Below are 17,622 nucleotides of genomic sequence, written 5' to 3' on the forward strand. Positions count from 1 at the left end.
ACTACAAAATAACTTCCCCGATCAACGCGACAACAAAACTACCAGAAGCCCAAAACCATTTGGAGAATACTGAATAGCGCGCTTTAATAGCGCCGTGGTTAAAGAGGCGAAGGCCGCATGATCAATTATAACGAATAGTTCTGTCAGTGAAACAAGCGCACTTCCCAAGTCTTGACATGTGACGGGCAACAAAAGGAACAAACATAAAGAGAAAAAAAATCATTAAGCAAACTCCCAGAACAAAGCATGCAGAGAATGGCGACATATAGTGGGAGAACAAAGTATCATATTATTGCCGAGGTCAATGGCAGAGGTAAAAACAAAACTGAGAGGTCAATTGTTTTCTGACCATTATACTATTTAAACACTAAGCTCTTCTGAAAGGATTACACCGAATGAGTTGCACCGTTTCGGATTATCGAGGTATGTGCAATGCATTAGAATAACGACAGGAAGTTTTCTAGACTTCATACATGACTCTAAATTAGTCCTACAGCGAATTCAGTTTATGATCGCCAATATCAAAAGTTAGAGCACATGTTTCTAAAATGCGTCATAAAGGGGGTTGAAATATATGTTATCCGCATAGCGTCTCATGCAGTTTTAACTTTAGCCTTGAACAGGCATAATTTGCCATTTAGGTATGGGCAACCAACTATGCAAATATAAGTAGGCGATGAGTTCAAAATTCGGAATTGAACACAGAGCAGAAGAGCTGGTCATAGTCATACCATGTTGTATTAAGAATTAGTTTTGTTATTTTTTAATGTTATTAATTCAAGCTACCATACATAAACTTCTTTAGTAGCTTGTTTTGCTGTTTTTATAATCCGTAAAGTATGAATTGTAATTTAACCGTTTTCCGAGAATTTGTGAATTCTAAGCCTGTTACAAGTGCTGACTTGAAGTAATATGTTAAAAAGCTAGCTGATGAAAGTTGGTGAATACTGTACGTCCGATGAATGGAGTAATTCTCGAGCATTATTTTCACCAGAGTGCTTATTTCACTGTTTGGCGCCTTCAGTTTATTTACAGTTTCAATCTCTTCACTTGCGAGATCAGACTGTAAGCCTTTGATACCCTCCTATCCTCTCCCATAGTCCTTAATGGACCGTTGGGTCACTCATGGCTGAGCCATGAATGTCTACTGGGCGATGAATTAAGACATGTGGCGCCCATCTCCTCTTCTGTCTTCGTCTATATATCCTATGGCTGTATCCTGTATGTTCACGGGTCCGGTTTGCAGGATGAAAATCCCCAGGATAAACTGGAGGAAAAAACCCTGCTATCGACGCCCAAGACCGGCTATCTTGGCTATGGCTGAGGAAGTACCTCACATCTCCGACGGGAGAGCCTAGGACACTCCTTCCCCAGGCATATGGTTGCGAAGCGCACAGCCACTAGGCTAACGGCGCGGACTTTGATACTATATTATCCAGAATTCATCTTCTTATTCGAATTCCTATTCATCTTCTTATTCGAATTCCTATTCATCTTCTTATTCGAATTCCTATTCATCTTCTTATTCGAATTCCTATTCATCTTCTTATTCGAATTCCTATTCATCTTCTTATTCGAATTCCTATTCATCTTCTCGCATTGTAAAATCTACATCGAATGGAAAGCGTCCTATATTACAGTTTACTACTTAGTTGTCAGAATGCGGTTACTATGTTATGAGGCATACTTTCCGATGTTATACTTTTTCTGTAATTTTAAGAGTACATCTTTGCCTTGGCTTTGTTTATGATAATTTACCAGTCATTTGTATTAACGTTCAGTTACCCGACTGGATATTATGATATGTAGAGCGTTTAGTTAGTTTCATAAAACGTGAAACTAACTCAATGAAGACATAAAGACGGCGGATTGATGATGAAGTAACTTTATCTTAGCAAGCATATTTGCTTTAAAAAAAAAAAATAGTGTATTGCATTTATTTACACTTTCTGAAAATAGCTACCTAAATTAATTTTCGTAATCAAATGACTTACCTTTCATCTCCCTGAGGTGTTTTTAGAAGTTTGATGGCGAACAGAAACTGAATACAGCAGACAAAGAGACAACACAAGTCCAGTGAGATGGTGAGGGTACTAAGAGCTATAGACACTTGATACACAGTCACATGTTCATCAGAACCCACTATAATCTTTTTGGGTCCATTTTTCTTTTCTGCATCCGGAGAAAAGGTAAGTGGTCCTAACTTTTGAAGAAAGAACAAAGCCAAGAAAGACATTAACAACGAAAGAAGGCACAGGAGAGCCAAGGATGCCAACATTTGATAAATTCCATGTTCGTCCTGATCCTGAGAGAGACTCACCCGAGATGTGTGCAACGTTCTCCGTGAGGCATTGAGACTCGGGTGGATACTGGTCCGAGAGATATCCAGAAGCGGTTTAGTTACACTACTGGTTAACGTTACATTAGCCATCCCCGCTCCGCCACCAACCCCACCTGCACTAAGAGGAGTGTTTCCTAGACTGTGTTTGGACGCACTAAGAGAGCTGATGTTTAAGTTGTGTCTCTGATTGAGGCCTCCATTCATCTTATGGCTCGGTGGTGTGGGGGATGTAGAAGCTTCGAGACTCACAGAACTCGACATTGCAGCATCCTAGTGTTCCTTGCACACTATCAGATAAATTGCACGCGTAAGAATAACACCACTTTTTTTCTTTTGCGAAGTGTAAATTTACAAGGCTTCGTTACCTTAACTACGACAAAGAAAAATAAGGCTTCCTGTTGGCGCCGCCATTGCTGCGCAGTAGCTAGTAACTCTGGAGACATTAACTAATTAACCTTTGCCTTAACGACTTGCTCCGTCGAAATTCTTTCACCATTTTCCTATTCACGAATAAGTAGATATCGGTTGTAGCAGTCCTGTATAACCAGCTATACATTACCGAGCATTATATTTGCAGTCGAACCGGGAATCAATCTGTCATGTGACAGCGGAACTTGAACATTGCACCAAGTAAAATTTAAGCTTTTATTGTTCACTGCTATATTTGCAGCACACATTTCATAATTCACTGGATTTCGACATTTTTTGTAGCCTAGAGTTTGTCAAATGTCGCTTAAGACATGTGATTATGACAGAGGCCAGATTAGCCCGCATTATTCTTAAATAACCGTGCTGGTATTCTAGTGAATTTTCTACCGCATTATCTTGTAAAACAGCAAACTTTCGGGACACATCATCTTTTTCACTCTCTCTTTTGAATGGCAAATAGCTTTATAAGCAATCAGGTTCCATGTGAATTTTGGAAGAACAACAGGATGGAAACAAGAAGCATGCGAAACAGCTGCCAAAACATTTCTTTATAGGAGTTTTATCCACGTTTCTTATTATCCATACAATCGATGACCTGTAAAAGAAGGGATGCATGTATATAAAGCTGTCATAAAGAAACAAAAAATATCTTAACTGTATCATTAAAGTGTCTCAACTGTACTACTAAAATATCTTAATTGAACCACAGCTCAAAATGCAAATTCCTCGTACATCGGTTTAGATAACAAAGTATACTTTCCTGACAGTTTCACCATTAAAGAATAAATTTCACCCATAATAATTAATAGTTTCCATATTATGTAAAAAATAAGGAAAAAATACAAAAACATATACTATAGGTTTACAACCTTTCGAGGCGGAGTTACATAAAAAAATGCTTTAAACATCAATTCCCTTTCGTGTTTTGCTTATGATAGAGCAGTTAATCCTACACGCATTGTCTGCTGTCTGTAAATTGATTGTGTTCTTCTGACCTTTGCCTGTTTGTACGATGAAAAATCCTGCTACAGCCGCATGAGACCTGCTTACTCGTCTTCACTTGAAAGTACTGTACTTATACAGGTTCGCGTTCTAGAAGGGATTCGAAACCAGGTCTTTCCAACCACTGTCCAGCTGCAGAGGCTCTCTTATGCTGCGAAAATTGCCATTTTATAACTGCATTGTGTAAACTTCTTTGCACTATCAATCAACAAAAATTTGACTTCCAAAATTGTTCCTTAGTCTAGTTTTCATTACAAATTCAATTTTTCAGTATCTTCTTTGACTAATATTCGGCATGCCTGAATGTTTTTGGTGATCTCAGAAATGAAAATGACCGATCGAATTCATACTGTGGAACTCAAAGAAATCGAAAATCTTGTTTCTGTTGCCTGATTTACATCACAAACAATTTCATATTTTAGAAGGCATTAGTACAGCATTCAGTGTACATATACAGAATAACATTAAGTAGTAAATATCAATATGATGCGGTTTCTTTGAGAATTACTCGTAAATTCTTCCTTTACACATTAATTATTTCATACGCATACTATTATCGCGAATAGGTTAAATATTTTTAATTATTTTAATGAGCTTTACATCATTTTGATATCTCGAAGAATGCATTATCGGATTAAAATTCTTTTGTAAAATTCTTCCATTTGGTTTTGGTGTCTCTTCCACTACTGTTATTTTTTTTTCTAATGAAAGAGAATGGAAGAGTATAAAAAGCTAAAAAGATCGCATTGTAGCCCGCCCTCTTGCTGCGGACTATGGTGACATTTTTTTGTATTTTAATATCCATCCCATGCTCCCCCCCTCCCATTCTGACACAAATTACTATGTAAAGCATTTGGTGTTAGAATAGAAGGGATGGAATGAATATTACAAATGCAAAAACAGTTACATAGTTTTTAAAGGAATCATTCAGAGCACACCCGGCCACCAAAAATGTTATATCGCTAATCTTTAATTTCTATCAGGTTGAGTTTTTTTCTAGGGTATTAAACAACTCGGCGAAGAAATCCTGCTATTGTAGTTTCAGTAACTATTGTATTCGTGCTTGGTTTCGAATTGTAACTTAACTTTCATAATTATATTTCTATGATTGTGGAATATCCCTTTTTCCTCAATGAATCATATTTATTAATCTTATTTTTTCAGTTCACTCAATTATTAAATTTTAATTTGGAAAGTGGTCGCCTCTCTAATTCTGTTCCATTCCGGCACAGTGCACTTACAGCACTTCGTTAAATAAATAGCTCTGTCCAACACATCCTATTATGCGCACATATATTCAGTGATAAACATTGGACAATATCGACATTTTAAGAGTTAAAATAGGAATACGGCGTTATCATGAGGTATATCTTATTTTACGATGGAGGTTTTAGGAATGTTAAGAAGAAGAAAAAGAAGGGGGGGGGGGAAGAGAAAAAAATGCACTACAAATCTAATTATTTTAATCAGGTGAAGCTTTTGGATAATGTTAAACTATCTGTTGGGGTGTGTTACTTTTTTTGACCACTAGATGGCAATACCATCTGCCCACTAAATTTGATCATAATTTATACGATTAGAAATTGCTTCATATGAAACTGTCTATTCGCCTATGTGATGTTTTGATTGCTTTAATTCCTTCAAAAATACAGCTTAAAATTGTTATAAGCATTCATCCGTAAGGAATGATTACCAAAGTTAAATTAAAAACATCGTTCGTAATTCGTTTCCTAGGACTCCTCAGTTGATAGCGGTATCACGTGATTCAGCATCATGTAACAAACCAAACGGCCAGTGAACTGATTTTTTTATCCTCAGTGGAAAATATGACAAGAGAGAGAGAGAGAGAAACCACGTGATTACTTTTAAGGGATGTTGCTAACAAATGATAGAAGAATACCTGCTTTATTGAATGATATTCTATGCAAATATAAATGCAACAGTTCAAAAGAATATAAAAAACAAAAAATTTTGTTTTTCTTGCTGACTTTCGTTATTATAGCTTGTTGGAAGGAAACTTAACTTGGTCCTACTGCTAGTGAAAACCAATACTAAGAATGGAGAAGAAAGGTCTTCGACCTTATATGTGAAATATACGATGTCAAGCGGTAATTTAACTGCTGTGGATTACTCTTCAAGGCTGACTATGCACGAAATATGAGAAGTCGAAATTCTACAGCCTAAAATCATATCTCATTTCTGACCTGTTTTTCTACTTGGGATGCAACTTATACTCTCATGGCAGATAAGTGTAAATAACATTCTTAAGTCACTTGCATGACACTCTCGTGGGTTACTGCTTATAAATACTAGCAAGCCATATGCAGATCAACAAAAGAACAATATAAAACATGCCAGAAAATTTAATATTCCATTTACTGGTTGAAACAGGAAGTGCGACTGCGTTGTCATTAACATTCAGAAAAAATAATTGTATCATATTGTTATAATCGTGCCTCCAACAAATCAGAGGGAATGTTTGATTTTATTTAGCAAAAAGACTACAATGTGTATGATTTTTCAATGCAAATATATGATAGACTTTTGATAGAAATATTTGATGTGGTTTCATCACACGTCACTATGGGAAAGATGCTTCACATTTTTCCGTGATCAGGCTTTTGTTTTAAGGCAGGGTTAACACAGACATTATTAGACACGAGGAAGATTTTCTCATTGTAACTCAGGATTTATTTCACAAAATAGGGAAACTAGCCGGTGAACACATGCATGTCAACAAACTTTATCATAGGCATTTCAAGAGGAGGCATGTTGTGAGACCGCCAAGTTATTCCGCTAAGATGAGATCACATAAATTTCTCAAACCTGGCAAGTATTTCGATGATCAGTACTAAGAAAAAGAAGAAGAAGAAGGAGACACGTTTTTATCTCACTCTTGAAATGTTATTAAAGCTCAACAAAGTCTGAAAGGCCAAAACAGATAAGCTTTTGAATGAGACATATACTAATAATTCTTTCTTCGTTGGCTTATCTCGGGGTTAAGTGTCCTGAACAGAGTGAAAAAAACATTTTTAGGCGAATTAATTATCCCATATACGTGGTGTTCATGTAATATAATACTTTTAAAAGCGCTTGATTGAAAGGGTGTCTCGTCAATAAAGGCCTGAAGTAGCTTATGAAAGATGGAATTATTAGAAGGTAAATTATAGTATTGTTTCTTACTCTTTCAGGAATGTTCAAAAACGTTTTAATTTAAAGTAATTTGTTATTCAAATATCAGTCTGGTTGGCCAAGTAACATGAAGTGTGCGTGAGGATGTGAGTTCGAATGGCACTATAGCATAAATATTCTTGAAAGTTTTCAAGTGGCAGGTTATTTGCCTTTCCTGGTGGTCTCACCTTGTTTATTGGAGGCCTAAAGTAGACTGTCATAAAAAAAATCAGTCTCGATATAATGGTTTTAAACCAAGGGAATTTGAACAAAATATAGTATGATATGGCTGAATAAAGAAGCAGTTTTGGAAGCATAAAAACAAATGGTGCGATTTAATTTTGCAACTGTAGATATAATCTGCTTGAGTCAGTCTTATTTAAACTTTTAGTACGTACCTATGTAGATGAGTATCACGTAGATGTCTTATACTCTTCAGATGTCCCTTATCCATGTGAGTAGTCCAGGACTATACTTTAGTCCAATTTCTTCTTCTATACATTAATCTCACACTGACTACAAATGCTATCCATAGTTTTGCTGTGAGAGAATACACTCCATTTCCCTCTTCTTCATTTGACATGACACACAATGTAGTGCTCAAATTGATATAAGTTTCAAGATTTTTCATAATCAGTGTCTTAATAATAACAATATCCTTGACACCCTTCAGGGGATAAGAGAAACCTAGGGAACTTGCTAAATACAGTCCAATCCTATTTCTAATAAGAAACATCTCACTTTACTATATCCTTACTTTTGATAATCAGATCTCCTGTTCAATATCATAGTTCTCTTCTTGGACTGACTTACATTTATAGCCTTTTCTGACAAAATACCCATCGCATCCATAACCTCCACTACTTCCAAAAAACTTGGTGTCCTCTTCCATTAAAGACATTACTTCTTGCTTGTACAACTTCGATCACTATGAACATCTCAATCTAACCAACCGTAAAATATTGTTATGGCATTTAGGGAAATCAGCCTAACAGATGACCCTTCTCATAGATTCTCTTCAGTCACTTTCTCATAGATGCCGCTCTTTTTCTGCATTATACCATTTTTGATAGATATTTTCAGGCATGCTGTTCCACCGAAATGGCCACTACTCATTCCTTCACTTTCCTCAAAGCATGTAAAAATACGAATAGCTGTTGGTCAGCATCTATAGATAGTTCAGCTTCCAACTTACGAAACCAACTTCTTAGACTTCTCTTTCATTCTGACTGTCTGTATTTCGAATGCCTTCCTCATACTGTTTTTTTCCCAAGGACTACATCCTCTAGCTAGTCACAAAACATATTAACAGGTTTCTTCTTTCTCCCACTGTCTCACCAAGGCACTCTTGTACAAGTTTTACAGTGCAACTTTTCGTGTGTGAGTTTGATATTAAAGGGCTGCGTGCGTACATGTGTGTGTGTGTGTGTAACACGAGAATGCATACTAGAAAGGGCAAGAGAAAAAGAACACTAACATAAAGAAATACGTTTTCAAGTCCTATGGCCGGCGAAACCATGTAAGCGCTTTACGTATAGCCTAACAATCTTTGACACTGCTCTTCGTTTCGAGCAGAATTGTGAATTTTCTCGTTTCATTACGATCAATAATTCAGTACCCACAAACAGAAGCGATAAGAATTTTTTCACCTAGATTTTTCTCCAAAATTTGTAGGACCCCATCCGGTGAATATCCACAGTTGACAGACACACTATAGTTACTTCGTATTCTTAGCTGTACCCCCCCCCCGCACGCACACACCTTAATTCTAAATAAACTTAACACAAACATCAGTAGATTAACTGAATTGTTTTTATCTCTGTATCAAGACTCTACTGAAAACTGAAGTTCTCGAAGGCTTAAAAGCTCAGTTCATTGTCCCACTTCTGTCCAGTACATCATTTTCTAGAAAAGTGAGTATTATAGCATGAATATCACAATTATGATACAATAATAGTAGTAAAAGTATTATAGTTTTGCCTCCTCGAATAACTTTTAATCTACTAGCAAAGTATCCATATGATGATCTTCGAAATTCCAATTGCCTTTGGACGATGGTTACTAGTTTGTCAGGCCATGATGTTTTCCCAAACTTGATTATATACCCACATCCGTGCAGGGAAGAACTGCAGCGCATGGGCACTATCAGAGCCTAACGATTGTTAGGCTGCAGCGCATGAGCAGTATCAAAGATTGTTAGGATAAGAAATAGTACTTGAGATTCGGATTATGTACTATAACAGAACTCTATAACCTTTTTTAAAACATTTAGCATCGACTTTAGCAAACTTGTCCAATGCACCATGCCACTACTGCCTACTGTACCGCAGCTTCATCCTTTATGAATATTGTTGCAAGGACCAAAGGATAGAAATAAAATGTCCTACTTCTCCATCCTAGCATCTCTGATTTTGAGTATAGAGTATATTAATAATATTCGATGCCTATTTATGTGATAAGCGGACTCTGGTCGATTTATCACTGTGAAAATATCTTACTCGTCTGCACATTTAAAATACAATACAAGTCGAGGAGGGTTCTGCGGCAGATTTCATTGCCGTGGCTGTTTTGAGGGAAGGGGAAATACAATGAAAATCATCAGCTAATATGAGAAGCAGTACTTTAAGAGGATATATAGATAATAAACATAATAAGGTAAGGTTCATGTTATTTTGCTCTACACTTTTTAAAAACAGTTCCAACAAAATACAATGTAGGATTTATATCCTCAATTAGGACATTAAGTGAAATTTGAAATTAAAGCAGGATAGCTGAAACGTTTATGTTTATCATATTTCGAAAAATAAACTACAATAAGATTCGATATCATATTTCCTACTTCCATATTACTTAGGTCTTCCAAAAAAAGAAATATAATACACACACTTTCCTCTCTGACGTTTCATTATCTCATGATTATTAAAACCACAACTTTAACATATTTTCAGTTGGTATGATTATAGGTACGACAAGTCAGGTTTCCGTATTAAACATATAGGTGACTTGGTGCTGGATGTTCGTGAACAGTGATAAAGATTTTATTAAAAATATGTAGCAACAAAACGACCTGACAGCGAAACGCATGCGACGAGAAAACAGTTAAAATCCATGGCTAAGGGAAGGTGAAAAAAAAAATTATACTTCCGAACGTTTATGCCACATTAAACTAAATAACGGTTTAGAACATCTATCAGAGTCTCTTCTAAACTTTTACTTGATAAACGCTCTCCTATTCATTTTAGTAGAAAACGGTCCTTACATTTAGCCAAGAAACAAGAAAACAAGTAGCTTAAAAGCTGTGAGGGGATCGCCTTGCATAATAAAAATAAACGTAGATAACATGTTGATCGAAGGACTAAGAAATTTATAAAACGATACGAATATATAGCGTGTCATTCTGTAATATCGACTGCAATCCCGCAGAATTAGTGTAATAGTGTGGGGATATATTTTCCTGGAACGCAATTGATTCCTAAATAAAAGTAGACCAATGCATCATACATAAATATTATTGCAGAACTTTTTTCCATGCTCTTTACTCAATGTATGATGCTAATTCCAGCAAGAATGTACCATGCTGTAATACTCATAATGTGCAGCAGTAGTTCCAGGTACATGCGAGCGTACTTCTCTCTGCCTTTGGCCTACTTAATCACTTGATAGAAACCTCGATGAATATTGATAGAATGATGTAGAGAGCAGTCATATATATTGATTAAACGCTTTCATCCTTCAGTTGAGAAATATTGTCTTCATGGGCGAGTATTCCTGCAGCACTTCTCTCGTGTTGAGAAATACGAGATTTACATCCATTGCAAACAACGACTGTAAAGAAAAAAAAATGCGTTTACGATAGTTTCCTATTGTGTGACTTTCACCCACGGAAGGCTTTTTTTTTTTTATAAATCTATAATAGATTTATACCGGTGGACTAAGAAAGGAGTTTATATAGGTGGACGGTGGACTAAGAATTTTTCCCTATTTTTATTAATATATATATATATATATATATATTTGTATTTTTATTTATTTATCTTTTACCTCGTCCGAAAACCATGTTCTGGAGACCAAACATGTAACTTTTTCATACCATTTCAGGCATGTAATTAGAATTAATTCTGATTCAGAATTCAAATTCGGAATTCAAAAATCAAAAACATTCGCCTAGTTAGGCGAATGTTTCTGATAAAGGGACCACTAAGCATATAGTAAGAAAAGAGCATAAAAGAGTCTGTTTTAGTCTCTTTGCACTTATCAACTAGGCAGTGAATTTTACTGAAAGGAGAATAATAAATATCCCATATATTTTTATACTAAGTCATATTTCGTATTCATTTCAATTTTACAAAGTATGAATTATCGAATTCATACCTTTCCGTTATTATCAATAAGATTCTTTCTGACCTTGCCTAGAACCGGTCTTTGTTTCTGTGTAAGAGTATACTGCACAAAAATTGGACTTTGGTTCCAACACAGATTAAATTCTTTTAATACTGTTATGGTAGACTTTTGGACTATTATATGGTTTACGGGGTTAATGAGGCAGCTCAATAAAGCTCAACATCATCCTGCTTACTGCGATGTTGTAAATAAATACAAATAATGTCTTTGCTTCTGTATGAAATGCTTTGTTGTCATCCATTTACTGGATGCACACTCCTGGTGTTATACAAGGGGAAAGAGATTTCAGTGTAAAAGTCGATGAAGAGAGAGAACAAGAAAAGAAAAGAAAAGCTGTCATTTCGGTTTATCCAAAGATCACAAATGCTATACTTGCATGAGAAATTATTTCAAAGTAGTAAACGGCAGATTTAAAAATAAATAAATAAACAATCCCACGCAATTAAAAGATGAGGTTTGGAGGACGATGGTTTATAAATCTGTAGAAAATCGAGCAGGAAAGGAACAAACAAAACTAAAATGCGAAAGTAAACTGAGTTGCGAAGGAATTTGAATCAAATACTAGAGGTGGAATTTCCGAAATCGACTAAACCTATGTATAGTTGAAAGTCCGTATTGCTGTTCTTCGCTAGACGGGATTTTCAGGGTCTTTTCAGATCAAAAGGATATCATCGTTACGATTGAGTTAGCCGAAATTTCAGTAATGTGTAATATTATAATTTTATGATATAAGTATACAATAGATAACAATTGCATAATAATAAAGTCTTTCGGGAGGAATTTCATGAATGGAGGGATTAAAAATTAGTTCGAATTTTGCTGCTGAGTAAATTATGCAGTCAACATTGCAAGTTCAGAAAAGGATCATTTATAGTTTTCTTGAATTGGAAAGAGGTCTTCAACATTGCAGTGAATGGAACTCAGAACAATGGCTTTAACAAATAAGCTTGGATTGGGGGGATGGAAATAGGAAGAAAAAACATAATTAGCATTATACGTGCAAAATTTTAAAATAATGTGTGAAATTCTGAAATTTTACATTTTCACATTGCTTTTAAATTTTCACGTAAAATGATTTTAAGATTCTGGTTGATCGGTTCGTTTTGATCGCTTAAGATTACACTTAAGCAACTAAGTCTATGAAACAAGTGTGCTATGAACTAGTTCTCCTGCAGGTTTGAAAAATCTTTTCACAATGAAATATCTGTAATTCGGAGTAGGAAAAATCCTCTGCACATTCGTATGATGAGGTGGAAGGGTTTTTTCACCTCCCCAGATTTAGTTGAAAAACCGTTATAAAGTTTTCTCTCATGTTGCATAAGGGATGAAATACCGAATTCGATCCCCTACATAGTACGATAGGGAATTTCATAAGGGCTTTTCAACAAAATGGTGAAATGCACTGAAATTCGCGATGGCGCACACTCAGTAATGCATAACAATTGCCAGGAAGAGAGTATCTCTCGAAAAACAACAACAAACTATTAATGACAACAAAAAGCGTGTGAATTAACAAGAAGTGAAAATGAAGAAATGTGATTTACGCAGTTGTAAATTATTATAACTGAAGCTTATTTGAAGTATCTTTAACTAAAAGTTTATAAAATATATAATAATATACAACACTACACTGAAATTTCCTGGATCCTATTCATGGTAATATACTTCATCCAGCTTAGAAGTTTCAAGGTGAGGGATATCGTTTTTAATACTTAAGATAACGAGTTGTATCAGCCGTAGTGTGAGCTTGCCAAAAATTACAGTCAGCTTTAGCAAAATTTTCAAAACGACTTCACTGTGATTGAAGTCGTTTTGAAAACACATCGCTCGAGTTTGGTGAGACTGTAAACTGTAGAAATCGAATCTAGAATTGTACCAGTAGCTTTCAGCAGACAAATATTTCTCCTGGATTAATGTCTTATGTAATTGCATGTCTTTCCCACCATTAGCGACATCTTCTCACTGCATGTAGTAACTTTTTATAACTTGTTAAGAGTTTTAAACTTTGTAATTGTGGATGTTTTATACAAAGAACTGTATAAATTTAAAATTTCGACTAAATAGTTGATCTGTGATCTGTGTTATTTCTTTGTTGTTTCCGTATATAAATAACATTCTTTGAATGTCATTTATATATATGGAATTAAGCTCTTATTTTAAAAGAGCTTAATTCCATTATTTCTTTTGCATGAGCACACGTTTCTAAGTCAAGAGAAAAAGCGAAACGACACATTTCGGTGATGCGTTTAAAATCAAAAATTTGAAAAAAAGCTTACAGATTCTGTTTTGCCTGCATAAACACAATGGGGAAGAAAAAAAGATGCAAAAAAGATGCATATTTGAGAACTTATACAGTTAACTTTTACAAATTTAATTTTATAAGTTTCAAACCGCCGCCATCCACCATGACATTCATTCTACAACATGAAAGAAGCAGTCTGCATGAAGATCATCTATAGCATACAAAGTAACATCTCAGTTATGAGGCAATGGAAGAGGATGGATCGGTCCAACTGCTCATTTTGTCATCATATAAATGTTCAGTAGCGTTAAGACACTGAGCAGTTCCATTAAGCTGAGAGAAATCATGGTTCCAGGTCATGATTTCATGACCCGGAACCACTCCTTCACAGTGGCCTTGTGTCACAAGGAATTTCAACATTAAGTCAACGTAAGTCGATAATATCCTATTCGGGGGGAGGGGGGGATGTTCCTAATAAAGTCGCCACTATTCGAATGCATACTTTATTATAAAAATATTAAGTATAGTTAGTGCAGACAATTTAATGACAAAGCGAAGCAAAACGCGGATTTTCATTACATTTCACTTAATATGTCGTAATATTCACAATGCCAGAAGTCATTTTCGTGAGTCTGTAAATTTGAAATTTACAGTAACCTAATAAAACATTTCCATATGATTTCTAACGTCTTTCTTCAGTGATTTGAGTATTAATTGCATGCTAAAATAATTATAATCAGCCAACAAGACGAAAAGGTCAAAACTTCTGACACTGTTATTCCCGCCAGCTTGTTTCTTCTCTACATCTTCTCCCGCCCTGCGCATGTGAGCAAGCACGCACGCACATACACACCTGGTGATGTTACGTTATAATTGTCCCTGGTGTACCATATTTATCTGAATATCTATCCAAAATATCAATCGCTACTATCCATTCGCTTACAGTCATCACAATGCTTAAAGAAAAATATTATCAAAAAAGTGAAAATTGTTAGCTTCATCAGTTCTTGAAAATAAATCTGGTTCAGCAGCACTACTAGTTCTGTCTCCTATGCTATTTTCGTCATCTCCTAAGTATGCCTCTGTGTGTTACACAACCAAATGATACGTGTAGTCTTGTGAATAATAAAAAAGTTGATTCCCTCTTCTTAAGCAAGGAAAGGGGGGCGATAAAATTCCAGTCAGAAGGGAGTCTTTTGGCTATCGACCCATCCTGTCATTTAAGTGCCACCGAAAGATCATTACGGTGGACGAAATATAGCCTTAAAATACGTCCAGCTTAGTGCTAATTGGCTTTATAAGCAGCTAATTCGTATGCTGACAGTGAACATTAAATTGCCGTATGACCGGTCTACAGCATAACAAAAAGATCAAAGATATTAGCAAGTATAGACTTTCACATTTTACGGATAAACCAGAACACTGGTTCTGAAACTCAAACTGGTTTCAAAAATATTCATCACATAAACAAGCTATATATATATTAGTAGGATTGTTTTAGTCGATTTCAACAACAAATTGAGAACTGTCCATTGAATTTGAGATAATAATCTGTCATTTTTGATTAAAGTATATTCATTCGAACAAGCAGTCATTAGCTATTTAAGTAATGCAGTGAAAAGCATAAGAATAATATATTAATTCTAAGTTCAAGAGACTGATGGATTTTTTTTTGTAATTTGCATATGATCTTTCTGAGTCTGTGAAGACCACTAATTTTGCTCATAGGGTATAAATGATAGAAAGAATTGAATAAAAATGACAGAAAGCTACATGGCCTTATACTTTCTATTTGAGCAGCAGTGGCAGACTGAAAACAATGCAGAATTACTGTTGTTTCTATTTACCTGCAGAAAATAAGGAAAGGAGAATGTTAATTATTTTCGCCTAACTAACAGCGACATCCTTTAATTGGAAATACCTAAGTATGAATCCAGTTTAGGACACAAGGAACTTTATATGGGCTTGCCAACGGGTGGCAGAGTTTCTATCCAGAAAACTCGAGTTTTTCATCTCCTTATACAAATCTCTGCTTCATAGCTCTTGTACTTTTATATATAAAGAGCTATAAAACTCTATCCTGCTTTATAGCTCTCTCTCTCTCTCTCTCTCTCTCTCTCTCATTTTTGTTGTAATTATCGCCACATTACAGAGGGATTAGACAAGATAAATTAATATAATGTATCAAAACTTTTTTCTGTTCTCTCTTTGTGTTCTATACCATCATAATCGTCATCATCAGTATCTATAAAAAGCATATACTTTACATGATTTCATTTACTGTAATTCTCCAAACGCATTACGTCTGTAGTAATTTTTTCCTTGCATGAGCGAACCTAAATCTTCACAGTTTATCTCACATCAATATACCTTTTTATTATTATTATATTAAAAAAAAATTTAATGAAAACAAAAGTAATTGAACTATTTTTTTTTCAATTACTAATTGAACAATTAGTAATTGAACCCCAAAGGCCACATTAAACCAATATAGCTTTGGAAATTGGGGGGAAAATTCTTTTTAATATATTTAAAAAATAAAATAAAATAAAACAAAGATTCTCTGAAGGTAAACTGTTCACATTATTTTACATGAAGGATCTACACTTTTAATGGTCGTGTCCTAAGCATTGAAGAATTCCGGTAAACAACTCCATCAAGGTTATTTGAAGCATTCGTTACTTGATATTGACAGGAAAGGCAAATGTCTCAAATGCGTGTTCGACCTTGGCTGTATGTGTATAATGTCCGTTACTACAATTAAGCCTACTTATTATTGCACACGTGAAATCAGATGAAAGTATAAATCGATCATTTTCTTATAGAAAAACTACCAGCAGTAAATATTATTACGTGACATGAACTATTAGTAGCACTAAAACCAATGAAATCGTTTATATACTTTCGTAGAGCTAATATGAATTGATAATTTGTAGAAATGTAAAGTTATATCCTAAAATGCATTTAATAACCCGTTAATATGCATTCTGCGGAGCTAAGTACTTTTATCAGGTGTACGTGTTGGACACCTAATGGAAAGAAAAACAAACGGAAATGGAGCTTATCAAACAGCGAAATGAGGAAACAGCTAAGGCAGCAAGGAGTTAGATGTAGATATCTGCAAGTATGAACACAAATAATTCATGGCGTCATGCTGAAGAATACATCTAGTGGACGGATCACCTATATACGTTTTACCAACAGCCCTAGTGCTCTTCTGCTGTTTCTATTCCCACAGACGCCTCCGGGGAGACATACTTTAATCCGACAACCTGCGGTCGTTGGCATCAGAAGAATGCGACTGTAGTTCATGATACGGTGTGCTTGCCGTCCATGCGTACAGATGTTTGCTGCTGCCAGTGTTATCTGCAAGAAAACTGATCGATTATACTTTCACCTAATGTTGCCAACGTAACGAACTAATGCCGTCTAGTGTCTACTTCAATAAGTGCATGAACAGTTTCCTTCGATTTCTGTAATCTTGTATCCATCCCATTTCAGACTGTTGCTCAAATTAAGGAAAATAGAATATGGGTGGTTTATTTCACACAAATCATAAATTTTAATAGTATGTTTTCTGTAATATTTACACAATATGTGACCATAGAATATGTCAGCACAATCTTCATTAAATGCATTATTAACCCCACTAAATTCCTCACAAGTAAAAGAGTCGGATATTTTTAGAAGAAAAACTCAAAGAAAAGATCTAAAATCGTTACTGAATAATGAATCTGTACGAAAATTAGAGAACGTGAAAATAATAAAACAAACTGTCATATTTTTGCTAATGACATCCAACTCTTGCTACTGGCGTTTTCAACATTTTTAGAACGGCGTTTTACTTGCAATTAATAAATATCCATAAATTGTTACAATGATTTGTTATAAATATCCCCTATAGTGAAAGACTCATCCACGGAGGCAATTAAGAGAAGGACATAACAGGTACAATATCCAATACAATATCTTAACGTGTTTTAAATTGATCCACCGTCTGGAAACTCATCACTTCCGATTCATCCACACACCCACC

At 35.2% G+C, this 17,622-nt stretch overlaps 1 protein-coding gene across 1 annotated transcript in view; it reads right to left on the reverse strand.

Moving 5' to 3' along the window:
• The window catches only part of LOC150092987 (uncharacterized), a 90,489-nt gene that overhangs the window by 30,755 nt on the left and 42,112 nt on the right, over positions 1 to 17,622 (reverse strand). The window contains exon 2 of the mRNA XM_090413406.1: positions 1,995 to 3,365. Coding sequence (XP_090269532.1) covers positions 1,995 to 2,602 — 608 coding nt within the window. The 5' untranslated portion in view covers positions 2,603 to 3,365. The remainder of the gene's footprint in view (positions 1 to 1,994; positions 3,366 to 17,622) is intronic.

This window comes from Typopeltis vanoorti, chromosome 24, assembly GCF_054136105.1.
Source record: "Typopeltis vanoorti isolate ZY-2024b chromosome 24, IOZ_Tvanoo_1.0, whole genome shotgun sequence".
Classification (NCBI taxonomy): Eukaryota; Metazoa; Arthropoda; class Arachnida; order Uropygi; family Thelyphonidae; genus Typopeltis; species Typopeltis vanoorti.